This window comes from Dipodomys spectabilis, unplaced genomic scaffold, assembly GCF_019054845.1.
Source record: "Dipodomys spectabilis isolate Male_0828 unplaced genomic scaffold, ASM1905484v1 ptg000230l, whole genome shotgun sequence".
NCBI lineage: Eukaryota > Metazoa > Chordata > Mammalia > Rodentia > Heteromyidae > Dipodomys > Dipodomys spectabilis.
In genome coordinates, this window is record NW_024870907.1 from 5,886,359 (window position 1) to 5,914,008 (window position 27,650).

The 27,650-nt window shown below is 60.5% G+C and overlaps 1 protein-coding gene across 3 annotated transcripts in view; it reads right to left on the reverse strand.

Moving 5' to 3' along the window:
• Positions 1 to 454: 454 nt before the first annotated feature.
• Tbc1d22a (TBC1 domain family member 22A) overlaps positions 455 to 27,650 on the reverse strand; it is a 351,530-nt gene continuing 324,334 nt past the window's right edge. For all 3 annotated transcript variants that reach the window (XM_042697987.1, XM_042697985.1, XM_042697986.1), the window contains one exon: positions 455 to 2,240. In XM_042697987.1, the coding sequence (XP_042553921.1) occupies positions 2,112 to 2,240 (129 nt within the window). In that variant the 3' untranslated portion in view covers positions 455 to 2,111. The remainder of the gene's footprint in view (positions 2,241 to 27,650) is intronic.

Below are 27,650 nucleotides of genomic sequence, written 5' to 3' on the forward strand. Positions count from 1 at the left end.
TGTGCGTCTAGGACTGTTGGCAGGGCAAGCAAGTCCTGATTCCCAAGGGTACAGAGGAATTGCCAGACTGCAGAGCCCAGTAACACACAGACCTGTCATAAAGCAGGGACAGATGTGATGAGATAGGGAAGGGCCTCTTCTCAGAGCCTGGCAGAGGGTCATCGGAGGAGCTGGTCTGGGCCTTGGCCGGTGCTTCAGTGTCGTTTGGGTTTGCGGAAATGAGAGCCAAGTCTGCATTCTGTCCCCCAGTCGGGCAAGTGGCTTCCCGGCACCACTTGCACAAATAAGTACTCCTTCACCTCCTGAGGCCCCACCGGTGTCACTCACTGTGCTATTTGCCCAATACAGAGCTTGGCCCAGCAGGCCCGCCTGGCACTGGCTGGTCAGCAGAGGGTGCAGGACCGGGTGGGGGCCCCGCTCTTGAAGAGCAAGTCCTCGAGTCATGAGCCAAGGCTGTGGGCTTGTTAAGCATCTTTATTCCATGTTTCTGGCACATCACATTCCAGACACACACGCTGGCTCACTGGGGACACCTGCTTACACCAGGGCTGTCACCATCCCTCGCATCCGGCCTCACAGTGCACACATGAAAACACGCAGGACGAAACTGCACGGGCCCGGCCCCTTTGGAAGATGAACTGGCTCGAGAGGTGAGCTTTAGTGTCCCCGAAACTCTGGCTGCACAGAACAATCAGAACTATGGAAGGGGGCATTCCCAGGGCTGATCTTGGCTAGACAAGTAGGGACATCTGAGCACAGAGCCACAGGGTTGATTTTATTTATAAGTGGACCCCCTTAACTCCAGAAAGGACTGGATGGGCAGGAAGCCCACTTGGAGCTGGTCTGAGGAGCCCCCTCATTCTGGCTGGGGGTGATCTGGTTGACGACAGGCAGGTCACTGAGGTGACCTGGGAGAACAGGACACTTGCACCGTATGCTGTGTGAATTCCATATCCACAAAGGCCCAAAGTTATTTTACCAGAAGCCAGAATACACATATATCACACGCCCTACATATCCCATGGCCTCTGGGAAATGTCCTGGAACCTGGGCAGGGGCTGCATCTGCTCCAAAAGGAGGGACAGATCTGAGAACAGGGCCACAGTGGGTCTCTGAGAGCAGGCGCCTTGAGGGGCTATGCCTAATGCCTCACCTCACAGGTGGCCCGGTGGCTCCCCAGGGTGATCCTGTCACCTGGGCCAGGCATCCTGTGACACCGGGAGAGCATGCAGGAGGCATGACTGAAGACCTGGGAGCAGCAAATCCAGCCCCAGTGTGCCCGGGAGCCAATCAACACAGAGGCGAAGAGGCAGCTCCTGGCTGATGTGCATCCCCAGCTGCTCTTCTCTCCTGGAGGCCCACGCAGCCGTGTGGGGGCCCCCACGGAGGGCAGGGCCTCAGAGCGCTACACCCACACTGCTGGTGGCCATCTTGGGGCCCTCAGGACAGCCCCTCCCCAGTGGATCATCGGACCGAGACCATCAAGTGCTGGGAGCGGGGTGACTAGAAATGAAAAGTAAGGCAACTGTGACAGGCTTTGCTTGGCCTCCGGCCTCTGTCCGCCATCTCCTCAGGACCCCTCTCCTGACACCTGCTTCCAGCCAGCTCTGCCCAGGCCTCGGCTGGCTACCAGAGGCTCTGTGCACACAGAGACCCCAGCTGACTGCAACACCTTGCTCAGCATTTTGTCTGTTTTATTCTTCCACGCAACAGCATAGTTTTGCATTTCAGAGTAGGCCTGGATGGCTAGCCTGCCTGGCACGGACAGCAGGCCTCTCCTGCAGGATCTGCCCCGTCCGCCACCCCTGGGCAGAGGCCCAGGGGATAAGCATTTGGCAAGGATGCACCGAGACAGGGTGAGGGAGACTCCTGGCCCAAGTGGGGCCCCAGAACTGAGGCCCTTCCTGGCTGTCTTTGGTATCTCAGAAAACTGAGGCTGCCCATCCCCCCAGCCCTGGGCCAAGCCGGGGCCCATCCTAGCAGGTTGCCCGCAGGGTGGGACTGCCCTGCAAGGCTGTGCCCAGCCCAGGACCAGCACGGAGGGGCCTCCGCCTGGCCAGGCAGGGAGGGGGCACTGCCCTGGGCGTGAGGCCATGGCTGCAGGCCCAGCCTCACTTCTTGTAGTGATTAGGGGCATCTGCGAAGGCAAACTTGAGGCGATAGGCCTCAGCCAGCAACAGGCTGATGTCCTCATCGTTCCAGTGATCGGTGGGCAGGTTCTGAAGGAAGAGCAGCAGCTCCTGCAGAGAGAGAGAGGTGTCAGCGGAGGGCCGCAGGGCCCACAGGAGCGGAGCCCTGGGAGGGTGGAGGGTGGCTGGCCCTCGCTTGCCACAGCCCTGGCAGGGCCCAGGGCCCCAGGCAGACCCGGTGGTCCATTGTTATGAGCCAGTTATCAAGCTCCTGGTATGGCTGGGGGGGGGCATCAGCACCCCCAGGCCATGGAGCCTCTCAAATCTGGCTACAAGTGAGCTGTTCTGGCCTGGACCTCTTTGCGAGTGGTGATGATCAGGCCCACAAGCTTCCCTCGGTGACTCTCCCAGCCCAGCAGGCAGCAGCCGAGGGGCCCCTGTGAGCAAGAGACCACAGGAGAAGCTGGAGATGGCTAAACATCCTCCCTCCTCCTCCTCCTCTGCCTCCTCCTTCTCCTTCCTTCTATCCTCTTCCTCTTCCTCCTCCTCCTCTTCTTCCTCCTCTGCCTCCTGGCAGGGGCTTCAAGCCCACTGGGTGGGGCTGTACCACAGGAGCTTCCTGACATCTGGGACCCAAGGGGCCAGACGTGTTCACCAGTCACGAGGAACACGCCCCGGTCGTGGGCTAGGTACACAATGGCAGCAGCCCATCACTGCCACTCACGCAGCCCCCCACCCGCAGGAAAGAGGAGCTCTGCAGTGCAGTGTCCCTCCTGAGGCCCAGCAGCTCCAGGCTGGGCTGGGCCACGGCCCAGGCGGCCTCCTCCCCAGGGACACACAGAGATGTCTCCGGAACTCAGGCATGGAGGCTGGGGGCAGATGCCGCTGATGGCCATGTGGCAAATGCCAAGCGGCAGGGGCTGGGAAGGAAAAGCACAGGGTCCCGGGGCCGCAGGGCACCAGGGGGACTCAGGTGGGCCCGGCACCGCGGTGCCAGCAGCCCGGCCCTCCCATGAGACCTTGGCCTACATCGGGGGCACCCCGCAACTTTACCAAGGCAGCGTGGGTCTTGGGGGACTGCAACGCCTGGAGGACTCTGCAAGAGGGCTTTGCTCACAGGGCCCCGGGGCCCAAACAGCTTCCCACGCAGAGGCTCAGACGACGCGCGGGGACTGGACGGGGCTGGCCCAGGGCCAGGCGTCCGCTCCCAAAGCCAGCTGCGTTTCCAGGGGGCGCTCAGTGCTCCCTGGGCCCTGTGGGGCACTGTCGGACACGGGCTGCCCACTCCTGCTTCCCTTCCTGTCCAGAAGCGGCTGTCGGGCTGGTGCTGGTGCTGGCCCATGTGACCGAGGGCGGCTGGCTCAGGCTGTTTGGGCTGCCAGCCTCAAATGGTGTGGCCCAAGGTGGCACCTGACCTCTGCCCGCCAAGCCGGCGGGACCCGGCGCAGTCGGCGCAGTGGGCCCAGAGGCGCTGGCTCTGCCGTACACAGCTGGGCTCCCTGAGCTCGCTCCCTCTGCCTGTGCAGAGGCCGGCGGCAAGCCCAGGACACAGGCGTGGAGCTGACAGCAGCCCAGGGCGGTCCGGAGCCACACGCTCCCCTAATTGCCGTTTTAATGTGCATCCCCTCCTCCCCCCCCTCCCCCCCCATCCCCCCCCCGTCCCTCGATTCCAGTTCCTTTGCATTTTGGATACTTTCTCTGGGCCTTTAAATTGAATTCACAGAGCAAATTTCACTGGCAATCTGTCCTCGGGGACGCATCAACATCAATCCGCTGTCTTTCACCATTAGATGCAACTTACACGGATGCCAATCCAATTCTGAGCAGGTCATAAATAAATACCTTTGGTTTTATTTTTAATCCACTTCGCTTCATATTATCATGACCTCACTACTTGCAAGGTGAGAAGCAATACCCTCCCATTATGGTAACTTACCGACCGCACTGCACACTCAATTTCAGAATCTAATTTAGTCCCCAGGTTCACTGGATGGAGGGAGAATAGAAATGCCCGGCTCTTCACAGCCTGCAATGCTAAAGAAGGAAAAATCTATCCGGGTGACCTTTACGGCAGGCAGAGAACACTGACAAACACGTCCTTAAATACAGATTTCTTTTTTAAAAAGGCCTGTCGTGTTTGTGCGCTAGGCCGCCGTGGCTCGTGCTAGGAAACATGGCACATTTGTTAACGGTGAGCTGGTCTGCATTAGCAGCCCACGCCGGGCCGCGGCCACAACTCACGCAGCCAGTGCTGGTGGCGTGACGGGGGCTGTGGTTCACCGGTGCACAACCCAGGCACACCCAGACAGCCAGGCCAGACGGCTCTGCCGGGCGGTGCTGTGCCTCCCAACCCACAGCCAGTGAGACTTGAAGGAGGACTACTGCCCACCACGCTGAAACCTCACCAAGGCCTCCTCTGTCTCTGTCATCCTCTGCCCGCCTCCTGTGGACACCTCTGCTTCCACAAAGCCAGGGCGACAGCGCAGGGTGCTGCCACACGCTGCCCCCCCCCGGCTCGCCTCACTCTGGGAGCCCTTCCGCTGGACCCGTGAGGAAGGCCCACAGTGGGACTGACGGATCTGGTCCCAACGGCCTCCCCACACACATGTGGTCCTCAGCCAGACCACACGGCACGGTCACCAGACGAATTCTAGATGCACAACGCCCAGCTCGGGACTCAGACCCTGCCCTGCACAATGCCGAGCTCCGGACTCAGACCCTGCCCTGCACAATGCTGAGCTCCGGACTCAGACCCTGCCCTGCACAATGCCGAGCTCCGGACTCAGACCCTGCCCCAGGTGGACAGACATGCTGGAGGGGGCTGCGGGAGTCCCTGGGCTCAGGACAGCGTCATGCACAGTGCCTCGGGGCGCCCCTGCAGGACGCAGGTGGTAGAGGTGAGTGGCAGGCAGACGGCAGGCGAGGGTGAGCCCATCACGGAGCTACCTCTGTGTCCGTGGCCATCAACGTCTGTGAGCCTCGGCCAGGTGGCTGCGGGGCACTGCAGCAGGGCGAGCAGGCTGAGAGGTGCCGCGCAGAACGCATCCAGTTCTGAATGCTTGGTATGAACAGAAGAATTTAAAGATTGTTCTCAATCATCTTATCCTAAAATGATATAGATTAAGTGATCAGAATAAGATGGCAGTATTTTTACTAAGGCCTTTTGTTAAAGTTAATGTCACCTGGGACCTTCCTTTTGCTTGTTTTTACATTTCTATATGGCTGTGGCAACAGTTTAACTTCCTATGTGGTACCCGGCATAGTGCCACACATCTCTCATGCCAGAACTCAGGGGGCGGAGGCAGAGGATGGGCAGCATGGCTTCAGAAGACAAACTAAAATAGATGAGTGAATGAATGAATGAGCAAATGAGTGAGTCTCCAGGTGGTGCTGCTCCGAGTCACACTGCCACTTGGATCCCAGGCAGGCCAGGCCCTGTCCCACGCCCCTCCCAGCCCGCTGTGCTGGAGAAGGCACCAGGAGGCCAGGGCTGCAGGAGGCCCGTAAGCAACAGCCGCGGCGCAGCCTGTCAACACCGTTCCTGCGTGCGCGAGCGGAACGCACACAGAGGTCTGCTTAAAAGCTACTGGAGTCACAAGTTTACAAATTGCCAACACACGAAGATGAATAAATTAATCGCGACGGGGCTAAAAGGGCCCACTTGCCTCCTCTTATTATTTTCTTCCCTAACAGAGAGATGAAGGCAAAGCCTCCGTGCACCGCGCGCGCGCAGCAGGGTTAATCGGTTTAATTCACTTTCCACTGTGGCCAACATTCAGCTGGTACGGCTTGGCTAGAACCCCTGACTTGTGAGGTGCTGTCGGGAGTCTGCCAGCTGCCTGGAGGGAACTGGCACCACCTGGGAGCTCCCAGAGACACCCAGGGAGGGTTGTGCACAGACAGGAGAAGGGCCACCAAGGGGCTGATTGTGCACACAGAAGGACCAGGGAAGGGCAGGTGTGCACACAGAAGGACCAGGGAAGGGCAGGTGTGCACACAGAAGGACCAGGGAAGGGCAGGTGTGCACACAGAAGGACCAGGGAAGGGCAGGTGTGCACACAGAAGGACCAGGGAAGGGCGGGTGTGCACACAGAAGGACCAGGGAAGGGCAGGTGTGCACACAGAAGGACCAGGGAAGGGCAGGTGTGCACACAGAAGGACCAGGGAAGGGCAGGTGTGCACAGAGAAGGACCAGGGAAGGGCAGGTGTGCACACAGAAGGACCAGGGAAGGGCGGGTTTCACAGGCTCCCCTGCGGTGGGAGCTCTGTTGGGGGTGTGAATGGACCCACCTTGAAGCCGGCTACCCCAGAGAACTCAGTAACACACAGTACAGCCAGCCCAATGCCCAGAGTCCCGGGCTATCTCAGGGCGGGCAGCTGGGGGGCCTTCACACATCACGGGTCCTTGTCAGCAACTCACCAGCTCTGTGCCCTGTGGGGGGAGCCGTGCTGCCCCCCTGCCCGGACCAGGCCCTGCTCCACAGCCTCTGAGGCCACTTCCCACTGCCTCCCCTCCCTCCGCCTGCCACACCGCAGCGGACACGGGACTCCTTTGACAATCCAGTTATTAGTTTGAAAATCTTGTCAAGTTCGGGACCAAACCAGCACTAAAAATAGGGCAGTGACAGCGGTCTGGGACTGGACGGTGGCGGGAGCCAGCCAGCCCGAGGCTGACAGCCCTCGGAGGGGGAAGAGCAGGGAAGGCACCGCCAGCCGCCCCCGATGGCCTGGGGCACGCACGTCCTTGTCATTAATTTCTCATTTCTTTCTAAAAGAGGGATTCTGGGGAGAAAAACACCATTTGGACCTGAAAACGAGCCGGCACGAAGGCCCAACCAAGCCAGCTCCTCTTTCATCTCCGCACAGCTGAGCAGCTTCCGATCAACACACAGCGGGCTTCAAATCCGTCTGCTGGGTGGTGAGCGGGCGGGCGCTGCGTGCTGGGCCGTGACCCAGTGCTGCGCTGGGCAGGACGGGCGCGGGCGAGGCTCGCATGAGAACACGCCCATCTGCCTCCCCCCAGGGCGGCAGACTCGCCGTCCTCCCCCCGAGACCCTCAGAGAGGACCCGGGGAGAAGGCCAGGGGCAAGGCCACGCCAGCTGCTCACCTCAGAGAAGTCGCCAGGTGCAGACGCGGGGTGGGGCAGGAAGGTGGTGCTGCAGGCTGGGCCCCGGACAGATTTGGGGACAGCGGCCATTGTTCTCCCGTGTGAGTCCAGGCCGCGCTGGGCACGCAGCCATGGGGTAGCTGCAGCACCCAGCCGGGGGTGGGGAGGAGGGCAGGCAGTGCTCCCGCCCCCAGCACTACCTAGGGACGCCAGTGCAGGGAGAGCCCCTGGCAGCCCACGGCCTCACTCTGTCCTGCTGTCCCCCCCCCCCCGCCCATGGGGATCCTCCTGGCCCCAGCCTTGGTCATTCGCAGGGACCTGGAGACCTGTCCCTGCCTGCACCCCCCTCCCCTCTGGCCGCCCCGGCTGGCCTCCTGGGTACCCGGCCCTGCCGGCCCCTCGCCTCTCCTCCCTGCCCCATCCCAGCGATGCCCAGCACCCAGCTCACCCTGAGCCTTCACACCTGCCCAGTGTGCGCCACCCGAGCCTCTGCTCCTGTGTGCCCTTCCCAGTGCCTGCCTGTGGCTCCCACCCTCTGGCCGCCCTGTTCCTAACAGCCACCTCGCCGTTGGGCGGCGCTGCCAGATGCCCGGCTTCCTCACCCGCTCTCCTCCCCCTCCCCCAGAGCCCACGCCGCACACGGGAAGCGCTGCTGCTTTCTCCTTCAGACAGAGGAGGCGGCCACGCAACTCAAGGGCACACAGCGGTTCTCCGTTACCCGGGACAGACAGGCCCTGGTTGGGCTCCGTGCCATCCTGTGCCTAGTCCTCCTTCACGTGCGAGGAGCCCTGCTCACGCTGTCCTCCCTCAGGCTGCAGACCTTCCTGCTGCTCTGCACGGGGCCACTCCTTGGGCTCTCCAGAACTGTCACCTGAACGATCGGTGCTCAGCCGGCAGTGCCCACGCAGCTCCCCTGAGCACAGATGCTCTCTACACAAGACAACTGGCCCCCAGAAAGCTCATCTGCCTCCAGAATAGAGGCCACACTAAGGAGTTTGCCTCCTGTAAGACCTCAGAGACCAGTCCTTGCTGGGGGTCAGCAGGGCTCGGAGGAGGAGCAGGAGCAGGAGCAGGAGGAGGAGGAGGAGCAGGAGGAGGAGCAGGAGGAGGAGGAGGAGCAGGAGGAGGAGCAGGAGCAGGAGGAGGAGCAGGACCAGGAGCAGGAGCAGGAGGAGGAGCAGGAGCAGGAGGAGCAGGAGCAGGAGCAGGAGGAGGAGGAGCAGGAGCAGGAGGAGGAGCAGGACCAGGAGCAGGAGGAGGAGGAGCAGGACCAGGAGCAGGAGCAGGAGGAGGAGCAGGAGGAGCAGGAGCAGGACCAGGAGCAGGAGGAGGAGGAGGAGCAGGAGCAGGAGGAGCAGGAGGAGGAGGAGCAGGAGCAGGAGGAGGAGCAGGAGCAGGAGGAGCAGGAGCAGGAGCAGGAGGAGGAGCAGGAGCAGGAGGAGGAGCAGGAGGAGGAGGAGGAGCAGGAGCAGGAGGAGGAGCAGGAGGAGGAGCAGGAGCAGGAGGAGCAGGAGGAGGAGCAGGGGCAGGAGCAGGAGGAGGAGCAGGAGGAGGAGCAGGAGGAGGAGCAGGAGCAGGAGGAGCAGGAGGAGGAGCAAGGGCAGGAGCAGGAGGAGGAGCAGGAGCAGGAGCAGGAGGAGGAGCAGGAGCAGGAGCAGGAGGAGGAGCTGGAGGAGGAGGAGGAGCAGGAGCAGGAGGAGGAGCAGGAGCAGGAGGAGGAGCAGGAGCAGGAGGAGGAGCAGGGGCAGGAGCAGGAGGAGGAGCAGGAGCAGGAGCAGGAGCAGGAGGAGGAGGAGGAGCAGGAGCAGGAGGAGGAGCAGGAGGAGGAGGAGGAGCAGGAGGAGGAGGAGGAGCAGGAGCAGGAGGAGCAGGAGCAGGAGGAGGAGCAGGAGCAGGAGCAGGAGCAGGAGGAGGAGGAGGAGCAGGAGGAGGAGCAGGAGGAGGGCTGCAGAACCCAGAGCAGTTGCATCACTCCAGCCACAGCGCCAGGCAGGTGGAACTCAGAAAACCAGCATGACGCCATTCCCGTTGGGGTGGGGGCCTGGAAGGAGAAACTGGCCAGGAAACGGCCCAGGTGTCAGCTCCCACAGTCTGAAGACTTGAGACCAGATATTAATTACAAATCGGCTACAGGACAGGCACAGAAGAGGACCCCGTGGCTGAAGAAACTGACAAAAGACTTAACAGAATAGTCTACGTGCAAAAAGTGTAACACCTGGAATCAAAAAGAGGGAAAGCTTAGCAACGTCAGCAGCCTCCGCGTCCAGACAGTGCTAATTGCTCCATTTAGGGTCATCCCTGCTGGTTTGTTTCCCCTCTAGATTGTCTGCGCCTCGCGGCAGGTGTGCGTCTGTCTTGTTAACCTCGGCACCGGTCCTGGGCCGCTGTGGTTTCGGAGGCGGGCACTCCCGGGCCACGACAGTGTCTTGCTGGCGGTAGCAGGAGGCTGCAGCTAGGGTCAGCCAAGGCCATGACGTGGATGATCGTCCAGAGCCAGGGACAGGAAGGGACAGTCCCTGGAGAGGGCCCACTGGTCTGTTGCTCTTCACTAGCAGGGAGGGTGCGTCAAGCCCTGACCATGGCGCTGAGCCTCCTGCCAGCCACAGGACCTGTCCTCACCACACCTCCTCCATTCCAGCTCTTCCTACCTACCCACGGCACACAGACGCATCCACTGACCTGAGTGGTAACTTGTGGAGGCCCTCTGACCCCACCGCAGCACAGAGGAGGGAGCAGCTGCGTAAACCCACAGCCTGCAGGCAAGGGGCTGTTACTACTCCGAGGTGGGACCTTCCCTCTTCAGGTGCCTGGGGCTTGGTGACCGTGGGCCAGATGTTGGCTTTCTGCCCCTGGCTCCCCTGGTGGTGCTCTTTTTGCCTCTGGGAAGGTTCTACCTCCTAGGGGGAGAAAATCACGTGTGACCTTCTGGCAAGACCATGTCCCACACTCCAGCAGAGCCCTGCCAAGCGTCCGGCACAGCTGGGCCCCTATGCACCTTGAAGGGCTGGACTGCAGCTGGAAACTCAGCCCCTGCCCCACTTGGGCTACAAAGGGGAGGGGACACCGGAGCCTTTCCCAACAGTGAGCACGCCGAGGGCTCTGCTTCCAGGTGGGTGAAATCCGAGTGTATTTCACATCTTCCCCAGCAATGGAACATTTTTCCTTGTTACAGACACGTCTGTATTCTCGCATTGATCTTCCGCTGTCTGGGAAGCCAGGTGGAGAGGTGTGCGGCGTTGCTGAGGTCTACAAAGGTCAGCTTCTGTGGCAGCGCAACTTGCTGGAAACGGAGGAGAGCAGGCCCAGAGTCGCTCCCCGGCTGGAGAATCGCCCCACATGCTCAGCTGTGTCTCACGGGGCCCGGCCTCTCGCGAGGGCGTGCATGGGCGGAGGGGCACTAGGACAGGCGCACAGGCCCCTCTTCAGCAAATGGCTGCTTTCTGCACTGCCGTGGGGGCTGTGAGAGGCACCGGGCCCCGGGTGCGCGGCAGGCCCGGGCTGAGGAGGCCCCTCCTCGGCAATCCGTCTCCATGCTGGTGCCGCAAGGGGAATGTGGCGGCCGCCCCTGGGTGCCGCTGGCCGGGGGAGCCAGGCTGGGCCGGGGTCTGCGCACGCGGCAGCCATGGCTTCTGCAGTGAACAATGCCACTGCACCACTGTGCTGAACGTCTAATTAAGTTCCTATTTTTAGAAACTCTGGAGAAGGGTTTGAGGGAGATAAATGGAGCTGCACCCCTGCCCTGGAGCAACGCTGTGCGGGTGTGAGTTCTGCACTAATGAGATGTGGGCCACGCCCACCTGGGCAGGATCGTCACAGGGTGCCCAGAGTCTGTGCCCACCCACCCTCGGCTCAGGCCGCAGTGCCCCAGAAGAGGCCTCTAGCGCCCTGTGGTCCATGCCCCCAGGGGAATGGACAGGAAATGGGCACCGATCACCAGCTGGCCAGTGAGAAGCCTCACTCGCCACTCTCCCAGAACCTGCAGCTGGTGGGCACAGGAGCCAGGAGGCGGCGGGACCTGCCATACAGCTCCAGCAGCTGGCTAGGGCGGTAAGTAGAGGGAGGAGCCCTGGGAGAGGGTCCCGTGGAAGGGGGAGCCTGGGAGAGGGGCCGGAGGGGGCTGACAGAGGGACAGCTGCGTCCTCTGACCCACTAGGTCCTCTGACTGGCACCACTGAAGGTATGCGAGACACAGTATCTCTTGATGCGTGTGGATGAGGCGGGTTTGGAGGGAACGGGACACAGGGGGCACCGTCCACCCTTGTAGTCCTGGTTACCACAGCAGCAGGCCAGGGCGCAGCTGCCCAGTCCTCTCCAGTGCCGTCCTTCTCCTGGACTCACGCTGTCAGAGGCCAGGCCTGTGCTGGAGGCCCGGGCGGCTCTCCCGGAGCCCCCTGGGCAGGCTGGCCCACCATGCTCTTCCACTCCATCCTTTCCTGCCTCTCCAGGCCGTGTGCCTCGGCCTAAGCAGCACCCCCTCCCCAGACCCTCACTCCTTCCGTGGGATGCGGCCAGTACCCTCCCTTTCCCAGCAGCGCCCTGCAGCCCGGGCAGGGTCGGATAGCGCCGCTCTGACAGGCTGGCCGCTGGTCCGAGGTGTTTTCTGAATGGAGGAGTAAATGATGAGATGTGTATGTCCCCCAAGGCCACGGCCTCTAGGGGATGGATGGACTCCTCGGGCGCTCGCCTTGCGCCAGAGCGCCCTCTGCACCTGCAGATGCCCGATGGAACAAGGCCCACAGAAAGACCCGGGCCTTAGATGAAGAGAGCCCCTGCTTTCCACAGGCACTGCCTCCCCAGACCGGGACATGCAGTCACAGACCAAGTACCTCAAAGCACGCCTCACTGTCTGCCCTCCTGGACAGTCTAAATCAACGCCTACAGCCTGGTCTGAACTATAATCTGACTGATCATCTCTGAATGATTACAGGAAGGCACAGCGGTGGCTGCCCGGGGTGGAGCTTGGGGATGACATCGGAGACACAGCTGTGTCTGGCCTGGTCTCCTCCTACCTGCAAGGATTATCCCGAGATCCCCCTAACATTGTCTGCACTCTGCTCATCAGTTCTACCTGGCCGGCTTCACGCTGACTGACCCTTCTCAAACTCCACCCCATGGACAGCAGGCAACAGAGCAGGCCTGGGCTCCTGGGGAAGAGGCAAGGCGCACAGGAGCGCCCCTCCATCTCTGCGGAGAGCGCTCTGCCTCTGGCCCCGCCCCGCCCCGCCCTGCCCCGCCCCTGCTCACGGAGAGCAAGCTCACAGGGGCCTGGGGTGGAGGCTGCAGGATGCCACTTGGAAAAGAAGACTATGAAACATGAGTACGATGCCGGGGATGTGTGCGGACGCTTACTTAGAAGAGATTTCGGAACAAATTACAAAAATTTAAGACAGCAAATACCACAAATGCCAAAAGTTCCAGCAAAAGCAGACATCTTCATGCATAGACTGCCCGAGGCCCGGGCATGCTCCACCCCTGCATTCTGGCTGCCTGGTCACACTGTCCTGCATGTGACGCTGCTTCTGTAACCCCACGCTTTCAGGAGAAGCTGTGGTCTTTCGCGGCCGGCACGCACTGACCAACGGTTCTCGCTGTGGGTATCTGGGGAGGATCCGGGGTTTGTGGCTGCAAGACAGGCTGTGGGTCCCATCCCCCAGGGTCCTCCTGTCTCAGTGCAGCCTGGCTCGGCCATTCGTGGAGATAAGAGCTCTGTGATCACTGGGGCATCAAGGATGATGTCACAGACATCGTCACAGACTCCTCAGCAGGAGGGAGGCCCAGGTACCTCGAGGTCCTTCACCTGCTCTAGCTGTAAACGGGCACAACCAATTTGTCCCACTACGTTAAAGCCAACCACACAGAACACGGTGGCAGCATTGAGGCTGTAGCCGCCACGGTCTGTCACCAAGCAGGTCTTTTTGTTGTTGCCAGTACTGGGGCTTGAATTCAGGGCCTTGAGCTCTCCCTTGGCTTTTCCACTGGTGCTCTACCACTTGAGCCATACCACCAGCCCAGCCTTTTTTTTGCTAGTTATTTGGAGATAGAATATCAAAGGCATTTCTGCCAGGGCTGGATTCAAACCTTCCCCAGATCTCAGCCTCTAGAGTCGCTAGAATGAGATGCATGAGCCACAGGACTAGGCCACCAGAGCAGTTATGACCGAGTCACCAGCTCTGGGACATACCCCAGACCCAGGACCTCTACCTCCTCACGCCCAGCCCAAGCCGCCACATGCTGACGGCACCGTTCATGGCCCAAGGTGGTGGCGGGGATTCCAGGGTTCCCCTAGCCAGTCCTGAGCATGGGGGCAGGAGCCCGTGTGCCCACCAGGTAGGTTACACCCCACCACACATGCTACAGTGAGGAAAAGGCCTGAGGGAACACTGGTAGGTAAATGGCAGGCACCAGCACCCCCAGACCTGAGGGCTCAGGAGGCACCCCTGCGGTATCGTGGTGCCCTGCTTCAGAATGGCACTAGGAGGGAATTCCCGGGATTTGGCTACAAAGCCGTGTAATGGCTGCAGAACCTGGCCAGCCACCTTCCTATCTTTAATCCTCCGGACCGGACAACCCTCTCCCTGGCAGAAAGGTTTAAAACTGTGTGAAAAGAACACAATGTACTCGGAGGCAGATGCTCCAACCTCACCCATCACTCTCAGGATTACTGGGATCAGAACCTGCCTTTTTTGAAGACTAGGAAAGACAAGGGTACAGCAATCTGATCAAGCAGCAAGCAGGCCTGTGCCACAGCTAGCCTGAAGGTCAGATCTCTGGAGCCCGAGGCCCAGGTCCCTCCCAGCATCTGCTCACGGTGATGGGTGACAGGTGATGGAGTTCATCGCAGGGCAACCGAGAGCCCACGGGACCACACTCAGCTTCTAGGGCCTGAGGTAGGGGAAGGCTGGGGGCGGGGAAGGCCTTCTATCCCAGACCCCTACTAGCCTCAGCAAGGACAGCCTCAGGTAAACAATGCGTTCCTGAAGTGAGCTCCACACAGCAAGCGATTTTCACAGCAGTGAGTTCTACCTGAAAATAAGTGGCGCAAACTGAGATGCCCACAAGGAACGGAGAGATTCAGCACACTCGCCAGAGCTGAGTGATGAGATCTGTTCAACTGATTTCTACATACATACAGCTCAATTTCTGATCAAAAGTATGTCCACTGCTCTCAATGAGAACAAACTGCTTTTTAAATTGCTGGCTTCATACTGGGCGTCACTGGCTGTTCCTAAAGCCCCATCTCCAAAATGACAGAGTGTCATCAGATAATGATTATAAAAGATGTTAATGTGGCAAGGCGTGCAGACAGAATCGCAGATTGGTATTTAGAGTGAGATTCTAATCAAGAGTGATAATGGAAGAAGAGATGCCACATCATTTGGCTCTGACAGGTTTGCGGGCTGGTTTTCATGTACGGGCAGGAATTAGGTTTATTACAATAGGATTATTTGGAGACATAAAACAGAACTGAGAAAGGAACTCTGGAGCACACGTTCTGGGACACAAATGCACACCTCAGGAAGGTGGGACCAGCCCAGGGCACCCGGAAGCTAACCCCTGTCCAGACCAGAGACTGTGAGAGGTGGGCGTGCTGCAGACCTGGCGCCGGCCGGGCCTCGGGAAGGCGGAAGGAGGCCTGCCCTGCGCCGTGGCTGCTCCTTAGGAGCTGGCTGAAGACCCAGCCTCCCTGGAGGAACCAGCCCAGGAGGTCTCCAGGCCTCTGTGGCTACGCTGGCTGGCGGCGTGCACTCTGACCACCGTGGTGCTTGGCGCTCAGGACTAAGGCCTTCTCCCGAGGCCTCAGACCGTCTGACCTGCGCCAGATGGCGAACGTGAGTATAAAGAAGATTCTGCCAAAGGCCGATGTGGTTTCCCCAAGGCCCTTCATCAAGCCAAATGGCTCAGTCCCCGTCTGGCCGCCAGGAGGGACAGCCATCGACCAAGGAGCAGGCCCCTGGAGACCCGCCCCAAGTGGAGGAGTCCTTTGCGCAGTTTGTGTGGAAGTCACAAGGATCCGAGTACAGAGTACAGTCTTTTTGGTGTTTCTAGCACTCAGCTCAGCCTGGGGTTCATCTGCTCCATGCAAGACAGAACCTGAGCACGTTTGGCAGAGGCTCAGGCTGCAGCCAGGGAGGAGGGCGCCGGGGGACGCGTGAAGCTCACGCAGGCTTTGCTCTTGGCGTGGGGCTTGTCCTTGGCCACCTGCCCGTGTCACCCGGCACGCTCCTCACCGCCCGGGCTGTGGTGGACCTGCTCCCTGCAGGAGCGGTGGAGCTGCGCTGGCTAATGTGGCAGAGTGGAGGTGATGACAGGAAGGCGCAGGAAGGCACAGCAGTGGCACGGCAGGTAGCGTGGCTCCCAAGGGCACGGCCGGCCCCTCCACCCCAGCCTCCAGGCGCGGCCCATCTGGCTACACCCTGAGTGGTGGCAGCTGTCAGTCAGATGGCGTGGGTATGGAGGGGACACCACTGTCACCTACCCAGCCAGCTCTGGCTGAACATGGCCTACGTCCAGAGGGGTCCGAGGAACGCGGGCGCCCTACTCTGCCTCACTGAGGTCTGAAGTCTGTCACCTGGCGCGACCGTGCTAGAGGGTGGAAGCCTGCAGTCTGGTGGAGGAGCCTTCCTGGAAAGGTCAGGATTCCTCCCGGGAGGACACAGGGGAGGCGCCGTCTGACTGACCACTGATCTGCAGGCGAGAAGCTGTGTGCTGCTTGCAGGCACCCTGTCTGAGACACACTGTCACACAACGCGCAGTGCAGATACCAATTAACACCTGAGGGCCAACCCGGAGGCCCTGGGAGGAGGCGTCCCTGCCAAAGCCTGCCTCCTCACGCTGCAGGGGGAGCTGCACGGAGGTCCGGGCAGGGGCCCCGGATCAGGGGTCAGGGATGCGGGCATCTGCGGCTCGTCTGGACGGCCCTGGATTGCTGGTGGAGACCTGGTGCCTCCCGCTGCCCCCAGGGCAGAGCCCCTCTGACTGAACAGCCATTGCTGGCTGCACACACAGCACCTGGGAGCTTCGGAACAAAGCCCCGACGAAGCCAGGGGCACTCTCCCACGAGGACCGTGGCTCACACGGCTCATGCTCTGTCTCCATGGCGGCCCTGGACCTGGACTGCAGGCAACAAGAGCCCGGTGACACGGGTGACTGCCAGGACCACCTGGACACCCTTGGAAAGAGTCAACAGGTCTGGCAGGTGGAGACATGGAACCACAAGGGGATGCTACTGGTCGAGGCCAGAATCGGAGAGCAGCGGAGACAGGACAGGACAGGACCCCGCCCCCAGCAAGGACCCGGCTCCTCAGTGTCTGCTCCACTTTAGGACCATGCTCTTAGTCTATTTCATGCATGTTTCTGGTATCCTGGAGCCTGGGCTGGAGTCTGCTCAGTCAGGGTCTGTGGGGACTGGCCAGGAAGCCATGGAGGGAGGCGGGGCCGGCTCCAGGGTGCTGGTGGCTATTAAGTCTAGGCAGAGGCCCCCCTGGGGAAGGCCGTGTGCAGTGAGGAGGACTTGGCTCCTTGCTGGGTGGCAGGAGTGTGGTTGGCAGGGACAATGGGGCAGGCATAGCAGCGGCCAGTCCTGGCCTCAGCCCGGCCCCATCTCTAGTGTCTGGTCTGCCCTGTCCCTGCCACCCTGCCAGCCACACTGAGAATTAGTCACACTAAATACGAAAAAAGCAAATGTTTTTTTATTTGCATGAGGAATTAAAAGATCAATGCAACTCCTCCTGTGTGTTTTATCTCAAAAAACAAACACCCCAAAGTTGAACCGACAAATCCTGTCATGTTTGCCTGGAAAAATCCTCAAACTAATTAGGGTAACAAAATGAACACACCGTTCTGATCAGAGGCTTTGCCGCCAGCCGTGGCTGGCCGGGGCCCGAGCCGCTCAAGCACCGCCTTTCACTGCGCCGCACCTTGTTTGACTTCCTTGCGCCAGCACAGGGGTTCTGCAGCTGAGCTTCCCATCGTGTCTGACTCTCGCCTGGGACAGTGCACGGCACGGCACGGGCCAGCTGGGACAGGTCTGCGGGAGCTCCAGACACATGACACCTTTAGCCACCAGTAGTCCCCGCGGCCCCTGGTCTGGTGCCCTGACCGAGTGGGGTGTGCCTAACGGCCACCTGGAGCTATGTGGGGAGCAGGACCCAAGGCATGTGAATGCATGCGTGTGTGTGTGTGTGTGTGTGTGTGTGCGTGTGTGTGTGTGTGTATGGGGGGGTTAATAGCCAAGTCCCAATCTCGCCCTCCCTCAGTGTTAAGCCATAAAGGAGACATTGCCAGCAGAGCCCACACTGGAGTGAGGGGAACAGGAGCCAGTATGCTCCGGAGCCTGCGGTGGGGCCCTGACCTCAGAGCGCCTGCGGCTGAAGAGCCGGGTGGCAGTGGAGGAGGCACCGGAGGTGGTGGAAGGACGGGACCTGGCACGTGCACAGCCCCGGGCCACTCACCGCCATCGCCGCTGCCGCCGCCGCGTTCTCCCAAGCCTGCACTCTGCTACTGGGCAAGGCATGCCAAACATTTCCTGGTGCGTCTGTTCTGCCGGGGGACCTTCCACACAGGCCCGGCACAGGCCCTGGCCCAGGGAGTGAGACCTTCCATGCAGGCCATCCCAGGGAACATAAACTTCCACACAGGCCCTCACACAGGCCCTCACACAGGGAAAGCGTTCAACAAACATGTGTCACCTCACATGCATGCTGTACCTACAGCCCTCAGCCGCTTCCCCTGACCTGTTCCTCCTTCAGACTGGCTGAGGCTTGAGCGAGGTGCCTGCGTCCGGCTCCAGGCTGCAGCCCTGAGGCTCTGCCTGCCTGAGCACAGGAGTGACCTCCCTCCTGCCACGGCCACCCGTCCTCCACCCCCTCCCCCCGCCGGGCTCCCTTCTGTGCCCCAGGAGGCTAGCTGGGGCCCCAGGGAGTGGGTGGACCACTCTGGGCCTGTGGGAGGGGTCAAGCCTAGAGCAGAAGCTGGCAGGCTCCCCTGTGTCCACTCCTCCCAGCCTTCCCCACAGAAAGCCCTGGAGCCTGAACCCATGCTTCAGCCCCCTTTGTCTGGCTTAAAGGTGGTCCAGTTTTGTACGAGAGCCACTGGAGGGTTATATGACAGGAAGGAGCTGGCCACCCCTCACCAGCACTGCTTCCCAGAGGAGCCCCAGAGCCTGCCCGCCATCGCAACCAGTAAGCCTCGGGTTTGGGGCAGCACAGACAGCTAGATCCTTCTGACTCCTCTTATCTGTTTTTGTTATCTCTAAATCCTTCTGCCTTCTTTCCACTCGTGTTTTATATAGAATTCCCAGGCGCTGTCCACCAGGGCCCACACAGCAGTGACTGTGAGCCCCACTGTGAGACCCACCACGAGGCCAACCGCGGTGAACGTGCCGCAGCTCTGTCCCTGGGAACACGGTGGCCTGGCCTGGGGGAGCCCGCTGGGCAGAGGCCTGAGAGGGAGGCAGGGCCCTGGGCTTCAGGAGCTGGCGGGCTGCAGGCCGGATAGCCTTCCAATAGCTCACGCTCTCCTCAGAAGCTCCTCTCATCTTATTTCCATCCTAGATCGCTTGAGTCCACGATCCGGTGCAAAACAGGACAGGGGACGGCGGAGGCGGCAGACGCTCTCATAAGGCCCAGGATGTAATGACATTTTTCTTCAGGGACTGAACTGCTAAGCTTCCCTAAGCTTATCTGCCTTAGATATCAAACATCATTAATGAGATACCAGGGGCGTTCACAATTCATGATTTGAACAGCGACGTGTAGTACTTTTCTAAAATGGCAAAATTAATTCACGGGCAGTTATGAGCAGAGGCGAAGGATGCGGGCAATCCCGGATTTTGGCCCCTCCTCCCCTGCTCTTCTGGTGGAGGCTTGGACAGGGGGTCCTGGGAGGAGCCGGACTGGCTCCTGGAGCTGACTGCAGCCAGCCTAAGGCTGCAGCAATTATGTACTGCAAAGCCAAGCGCCCAGGCCACAGCCAGGGCCCCATCACCAAAGCTCTCGCTGCCCTCCCGTTACTGCACAGAGCTCCAGGCAGAGGCCCCAACCAGTCAGACAGAGCCCAAAGGGACCAGCACGCCTCTACAAGACACGGAGGAATATTCTAGAAAGCTACGCTGCTGAATCAGTCAGTCACCTCCCAAGCAGTTTTGCAACCCAGCTGGCTGGATGAATTACAGACTCAGGATGGAGTCAGCCAATGACCTATCTGATGGTGGGGGCTGCCGCGCGTGCGCGCACACACACACACACACACACACACACACACACACACACACACACACACACACACACACACACACACACACACACACACACACACCTGACCAGGGACGCCACAGCCATCCCAGTTCGTGCAAATGCCCGTGATGTTTGGGCCACAGAGCTGAAGGACAGCCTCTGACCTCTGACCTTTCACTGCAATGCACACAAAATGGCCACATGGCGTGTGTTCTTAGACACAAGCGATAGAAGCTGGCAACTCCTAGGAGGTGTGGAATCAGCCCTCAGAGGACGCAATACTATTACAGAATAACTTCAAAATAAAAAGCAAAAGGAAAATGAAGTCCTTTAAATCCAGACACCTGGGTGTGTGAATGGGTGCCGTGGGCTCAAATGCAGCCCCATGTGGTGGACCACCCACGCATGGGCCCACGGGTGCACCCCGTAAGCTGTGTGGGTCACGGTCACATTCTCCACCTGACTAACGAAGACTGTGCCATGTGCAGGGCCCTGTACTGCACACCAGGGGCAGCACCTGGCCACCGGCACTCAGTGTGCAGCATGGCCTCCACTCTCTTGAGCCCACGTGGGCTCAAGTCCCACCTGCTGATCCTCCGAGGAAAGTGAAATGCACAGAGCAGGTTTAATAAAACCTACACGTGTGTCTGAGCAGTCATGGGACAAAAACTGATTCTCTGCCGACTTCCAGTCCTTTGGAACTATGCCAAGGGTTCAACTCGTAAAGAGATGACAGCAGCAGCAAACCCAGAACCAACATGGCACCCACTTATCTCCCTGGAAGATGACCACTCGAGGGGCACACAAGGTGTGGACCCCTACTCCAAGGCCCACATGGCCGGGAAGCAGGCCGGCCCGCCTTCCCCCCAGCGGCTCCCTACCCACGGGAGTCCCCTCCAGGCAGCAGGAGGAACAGGGCACCAGGGGGAGGAGGGTTGGGAGGAGGGAAGAGTGAAGGCAGGGGAGGAGCAGGGGTGCGGGCCGAGCGCGGGCTGAGGCACCTCACGGGACCTTCCCAGAAAGTCACTACAGGGAGCGGGAGAAAGCTCTTCCTTTGGAACAGCGCTTGCTTTAATTGAGCCTCAGAAAAAAAAAATAAATAAATAAAAAGACCTTTCCTTATTCTCCTTGGTCTTAAGATCCAGTCAGCCACCTGAGCCTCCTCCGGCAATCTCTCGCCTTTCATCTTTCCCGGTACCTCATCATCTTCAACCTTTAATCATTTACCCTGATAAGAAAGTTGCCATTAAACTTTACAGATGATACTCCACTTCACTCAGCAGCGACCTGGATGGCCGTTACCATCGTGAATGATGTCGCCTTGCAAGGAGGAGCCGTTCTGCCAAGTCTGTAAAGAAAAGGGCCTGCCGGTGCGGACGTGCACAGCCCCGAGTGGAGGTGGCCAGGGCGAGGGGCACCGCCTCACCCAGCCCCTCCCGAGGGGCACGTGTTCAGGAGAGCACCAGACACAGTGCGTTCTGGGGGATGGCAGCCTTTGGAGATGGGGGCTACTTGATACCGGCAGACAGGACAAGACCCCAACGTAACCACGTCCAGGTGGCGGATCAGGATGGCAGCAGGTTTACCCCCAAGAAGCTGGGGTCCCCACTAGGGCCTGTGGAGATGCACACCTGCCAGGACTGCCGGGCTTTCCAAAGCCCACTGCGCTGTCAGCCGGCACTGCTCCATGCCGCTCTGTGCGCAAGTCCTGGCCCCGGACGCTGGGGGCGGGTGCATGAGGCAGTCACGCAGGAGGCCCCGGGCCGCAGGACCACTTTCCTCCTGACCCACAATACTGTGCAAGGACCCCCTCACCTTCAGGGGCTGGTGGTCCTGCGTTTGCCTTGCCACCACCTGGGTCTGACGGACCACACTGAGCAGACACAGCCTGGGCGCGGCAGCCACGCGGGCTCCGGAGCTTTCTGGCCCAGGTGAGGGATATGGTTGTTTGGGGGTTTTTTGTTTGTTTTTTGGTAATGGTCCAACATACTCCGAGTTCCCTCCTGTGGGAGTTTTGCTCATTCTCTTTTTGTTGTTGTTTTGTTTGTTTTTTGTTGGTCGTGGGGCCTGAACTCTGTGCCTGGGCGCTGTCCCTCAGCTCTTCAGCTCAAGGAGAGCGCTCTACCATTTGAGCCACAGCACCACTTCAGCTGTTTCCGGTTCTGTGGTGCTGAGGAACTGAACCCAGGGCCTCATGAATGCTAGGCAAGCACTCTACCACTGAGCCACCTTCCCAGTGAATTCTCTGTCTTGCAGATGTAGACAGGAAAGGCTCTGCTGGCCACTGCCATCTTGGAAACACAGCTCCGGGCCTCAGCACTTCCCCCACGCCTGGGAGGCCATGGCTGGGCCCCTGGCCCTTCCACTTGCGGCTCTCAGGTCCCTCCAGTCTGGCTGTCCCTTCCACGCGCAGACTGCCGTGGGAACTGACCCATTCCCCGTTCCAGCCTCCCACCAGCACAGGTGTGCTCACTGCATCAGGGATGCAACGGAGGGAGCAGCTGAACTCCCTTCCACTTCCCAAACCCTGTTCCACCAGGCGGGCAGAGGTCGCTGTGCCGGAGCTTGCAGCCCGCTCCCCGGCCAGAGTGGTCAGGCCTTGTAACGCCTAGGTCATGGATGCGTCAGGAGTGGGACCACTGAGTGCAAATGGTACAGCACTGCAGCTTTGTCTATGCTAAGCTATTCTCCCAAACCGCGCAGCCGGCAGCATCCAGGTGTACTCCATCTCCTGCCAGGGGCCTCCCTCCCTACCCCACCGCCTGTGCTCCCAGCCCAAAACAGCAGGCGGACGTCCTCCCCCTGCGGACTGAAGCTGCAGTCACACACTCCATCGCACAAGGGGCCGGCTACCCTGCCCTGTCAGGCTCCTGATCTTTCGCTTCTATTCCTTGACCCAGCCCCCGTACCCAACCACAGCCTGCACTGACACCTGACGGGTGGCCCGTCGCTCCCAGCCCTTTCCAGCTGCCCCTGGCCCTGGGGCAGGGACATCACATAGCCTGGCCAGGGTGGGAGCTCCCAGGTATGCACCGTAGCTGGGAGGACCAGGGGCAGCCAACACTTGGACCTCGCGTGCTGACCTGCCCTGCCCTGTTTCATCTCGCCTCCTCACTGAGCCTCTGAGGACACCACAAGGCTTCATCGAAGACTCAAAAGAACCCAGGCAACCTTTGCCCTTCAGGCCCACACAAGCAGGGCCCACTAGACAGCTATGGCCTCTGGGCATGGAACCAGGCATCCAGAACCCAGGCCCCCAGCCTGTCTTTCTACCGCCTCTCGGGCTTCGAAGATGATCAGCCACCATGCATACAAAGTTGCTTCTTATTTGCGAGGAGGCCTTGGGACCAGCATCACTGACGCACGGCAGTGTGCTGACCTGTCCATACACCTCCCGCTGGGCTGGCCCCTCAGAGAAGCTCATCTTTGCACAGGAAACAGCACACTTGTCCACCAGAAATTAATTAAACACAAAAGGCTGTAAGCAGCCACCTCCTCTGTGTCTACAGAGCTGCTGTCATTAAGATTCAGAACAACAGCCAACTTCTTCCGTGCATGGAGGCTTTCCCAAACTCCTGAGAGCATTTCCAATCCACACTGTTCTGGGATAGCCCGTCTATCTGATGGCAGGGCTGGCCATGTGGGTGTTACCTCTCACTAGGCACAAGGATGAGGTGCCTAGCTGTGGAGCAGGTAGGCAGGCAGCGAGGGAGGGAGACAGGCAGGCAGAGGGAGGCAGGCAGGGAAGCAGGGAGAGGGGAGAGAGAGGGAGGGAGGGAGGGCAAGCTGTGAACAATGAGAGGAAAGTGGGTGGCTTATTGGATGCCAGTAAGCCAAGCTGGGAAGTTCAGGTGCTATGTAGTAAAACGGACTCAATGCAAATGGTTCATCTTTAAAAGCTCTAATGCTGCGCTTAAAATCATCAAAAGATGGCAAGTGAGCCAAGATCTACAACACCAACCACACACAGCCCCCTGGGCCGGAGCGTACACTGATAGGCCCGAGAGAAGGCTCTGTGCCCCAGCCACAGAGCCACGGAAGGTTCTAGGCATGTGACGTGCTGGCGTTGGCCCTTTCAAGGTTTACAGGGTCACACGGGAGCTCTGGGGCCTCCCCTGGTTCACGGCCCTATCCTCGCACGGTGAATGGGCCCCAGGGTCCAGGGCGGTGAGACTGTGCGGGTGGGCCCCAGCGGAGCAGCCTGTGAGCACGGGCGGAGCCCTCAGCGGGCAGACGGGAAGCGGGGCTTGGTCACTCGCTGGAAGCTCGCGGTGCGGAGCCGGGGGTCACGGAGGGGATGCGCCCAGAGAGACCGGGGCGCGGGAGTCAGAGGCACAGGAAGGGGCGGGCTGCAGGAGACCACATTCCTGAGGCCGGACGGCAGCAGGCGTAGAGCGAGAACACCGGCCCCGGTGCCCAGGGCTCGAGTGAACATTCCCTTAGGACAGCCTGTGCATCGCGGGTCAGTGCTGAATCCGTGCCCACACTCCCAGCCCCTTGTAAGCCCTACGTCATCACGAAACTGGGCATAACCAGACCTGGACCGGAGCAGGCCTCAGAGCCGAGAGGCGCATGGAAGGCAGCATCCCCATTCTCGGCCCCCTGGCCTTGCACTGCAAACCCCTCATCCCCCAACAGAACCTCCTTCCTATGGCAATGACGGCAAGCAGCACAATTCCCAAAACAAAACCACTACCACGCCAAGAGCCAGAGCTTCAGGAGCCATGAGCCAGGAACACGACGCCAGAAAGACCCCAATCCACCCGCCACCCCCCACCCCACAAACACCACCCCACAAACAGGAGGTCCCCCTGACCTCGAATCCCCCTCCTCCCCACGACACAACTGTCCCCCTGACCCCCAATCCCCCTCCTCCCCATGACACACAACTGTCCTCCTGACCCCCAATCCCCCTCCTCCCCATTACACAACTGTCCTCCTGACCCCCAATCCCCCTCCTCCCCATGACACAACTGTCCTCCTGACCCCCAATCCCCCTCCTCCCCATTACACACAACTGTCCTCCTGACCCCACTCCCCCTCCTCCCCATGACACACAACTGTGCTCCTGACCCCAACTCCCCCTCCTCCCCATGACACACAACTGTGCTCCTGACCCCCACTCCCCCTCCTCCCCATTACACACAACTGTGCTCCTGACCCCCACTCCCCCTCCTCCCCATGACACACAACTGTCCTCCTGACCTCCAATCCCCCTCCTCCCCATGACACACAACTGTCCTCCTGACCTCCAATCCCCCTCCTCCCCATGACACAACTGTCCTCCTGACCTCCAATCCCCCTCCTCCCCATTACACAACTGTCCTCCTGACCCCCAATCCCCCTCCTCCCCATTACACAACTGTCCTCCTGACCCCCACTCCCCCTCCTCCCCATGACACACAACTGTCCTCCTGACCTCCAATCCCCCTCCTCCCCATGACACACAACTGTCCTCCTGACCTCCAATCCCCCTCCTCCCCATGACACAACTGTCCTCCTGACCTCCAATCCCCCTCCTCCCCATTACACAACTGTCCTCCTGACCCCCACTCCCCCTCCTCCCCATGACACACAACTGTCCTCCTGACCCCCAATCCCCCTCCTCCCCATGACACAACTGTCCTCCTGACCTCCAATCCCCCTCCTCCCCATGACACACAACTGTCCTCCTGACCCCACTCCCCCTCCTCCCCATGACACACAACTGTGCTCCTGACCCCCACTCCCCCTCCTCCCCATGACACACAACTGTCCTCCTGACCCCCAATCCCCCTCCTCCCCATTACACAACTGTCCTCCTGACCCCCACTCCCCCTCCTCCCCATTACACAACTGTCCTCCTGACCCCCACTCCCCCTCCTCCCCATGACACACAACTGTCCTCCTGACCTCCAATCCCCCTCCTCCCCACGACACAACTGTCCTCCTGACCCCCAATCCCCCTCCTCCCCACGACACAACTGTCCTCCTGACCCCCAATCCCCCTCCTCCCCATTACACAACTGTCCTCCTGACCCCCAATCCCCCTCCTCCCCACGACACAACTGTCCTCCTGACCCCCAATCCCCCTCCTCCCCATTACACAACTGTCCTCCTGACCCCCAATCCCCCTCCTCCCCATTACACACAACTGTCCTCCTGACCCCCAATCCCCCTCCTCCCCATGACACACAACTGTCCTCCTGACCTCCAATCCCCCTCCTCCCCATTACACAACTGTCCTCCTGACCTCCACTCCCCCTCCTCCCCATGACACACAACTGGTTTCCTAAACTCCCCTGCTCAACAGGACTCCTGCGTTCTTTCTCTGATTTCTGTTTTCTCTCCCCACTTCCCTCCACTCAGTTCCATCCCCACAGCATGTCAAGGTGATACACTCTCCACCCAGCCCCAAGAGATCAAAGCACTAACCTATTCTGAGCACAGTGGGACCCCTGCGGCTTCCTGCTCCCCTCTTCCCCCGCCCCTGCAGGCTGTGTAGCTCCAGGGGCTCCAGGGCTGCCCCCACCCTCATGCGGGCATGACCCAGTGGTGCGGTGGGCCTTCTCTCCCATCTTCTCTTGACCTCAAGTTCAGTGAGCAGGGCTCAGACAAGGCCAGCCAGGCCAGTCTGTCAGCTGCCCCAGGCCAGGCCTCTATCTAATTACCACGGTGGTGGCTCTTGCCCAATAGCAACCGAACTGTCTCTTAAACAAAACTGTGCAGGATGAAGGCCATCTGAGCCACGGCTAGCTGTGTTCTTGCATCAGGGCTGCCATGAGGTGTCTGTCACCAGCAGACCCCAGTGAACCTCCTGTCCTCACCTCTGAGAGGGTCTGGGCCTGCTCTGACCCGAGACTCCTCTCACAGCAAGAGTAAGAGCCTGTGGCGGCCCCAGGCTGCCTTGAGGCTGGGCAGTGGAGGGGGGCAGCCAGGAGAGATGGGGGGGGAGAGGCGGTCAGCAGGGCCACTCCTTGCTAGAAGTAGGTACGCGTTCCCCTCATTCCTTCACCAGACTGTGGACATCATCCCAGGATGCCCAGCCTGTGGCAGGCCAGAGGGAGGCACAGCCTGGGCTGCTGAGGAGCCTCTGGCCCCCGCCCAGGGTCATGCAGAGTGATGAGGACACCTCTCCTACCCCATCGCCAACCTGAGTCGGCTGAGCCTCCGGCCAGCTAGGGCACACTGGCCAGTGGGACTCATGCACCGGCCACAGACCACCTGAGTGGCTGTGTGCTCCAGGGGGCCGCCGCGTCTCCTCTGGCGTACAGGCCAGTAGGCCGGCAGCCCGGCCTCTGCCAGCCAGGCCCGCTCTCCAGAGCCTCCAGGGACACTGTGGGAGTTTTATTGGACCTTGCTTGCTGACATGTCTCCTGGGGCCTTGTGTTCCCAAAGTGCACCCACACAAGGGGCCAGGGGCTCTGGCAGCTCCAGCCGCCAGGGATCCCGCCGCTAACACACCGTGCACCCCAGGCAGGGGAGGTGGCTGGCCTGGAGGCCCCGTGACCACCTTGCTGTCCCCAGATCACGTGTGCCCCACACTGACCAAGGGAGCAATAGTAGCAGAGGTGAAAAAGAGCCGAGTCCCCACCCCACCCACGCCAGGGCTCCAGGGAAGCCCAGCAGACCAGCCCCTGCTGGCCGGCCTCCTGGGCTTCCACGGGAGGCCCAGGGCAGCAGCACCTCGGCGGCACATCTCAGGTGGGAGTCACCTGACGGCACAGGGCTGAGCAGCAGGCAGTCTGGCGAGCTTCCCTGAGCCTCTGCACTGAGGGCTCAGCCTGCAGGACCACCCCCCTCCCCCCGGCCTTTCTTCCCACTGGCTGTAAAACGGAGGAGATGACCCCCCAGCCCTGGGGCACAGCCCAGCCCTGTACTGCTGGTCTCTCTGCAGCCTGGACTGTCCGGACCCTGTCCAGTGCTCTCACTACAGCCTGGACTGCCTCGCCCCTGTCCAGAGGGGGCCACTTACCACTGGGCCTGTCTGTTGCGAGGGTATGGCAGAAGGACCTCCTGTTCATGTCAGGTCAAGCAGGGGTCAGTGGCCCCCTGGGAGTCAGAGCTCAGCGCAGGGGCGCTGAGGGGTGGGCCAGGGGCTGGGACCTGGGCCACATGCCGTCCCCTGGATGGACCAGAGCCCAGCAGGAGGTGAACCAATGCCTAAGACATGGGTGCACTTGCCCTGCTGAAGAAACTGG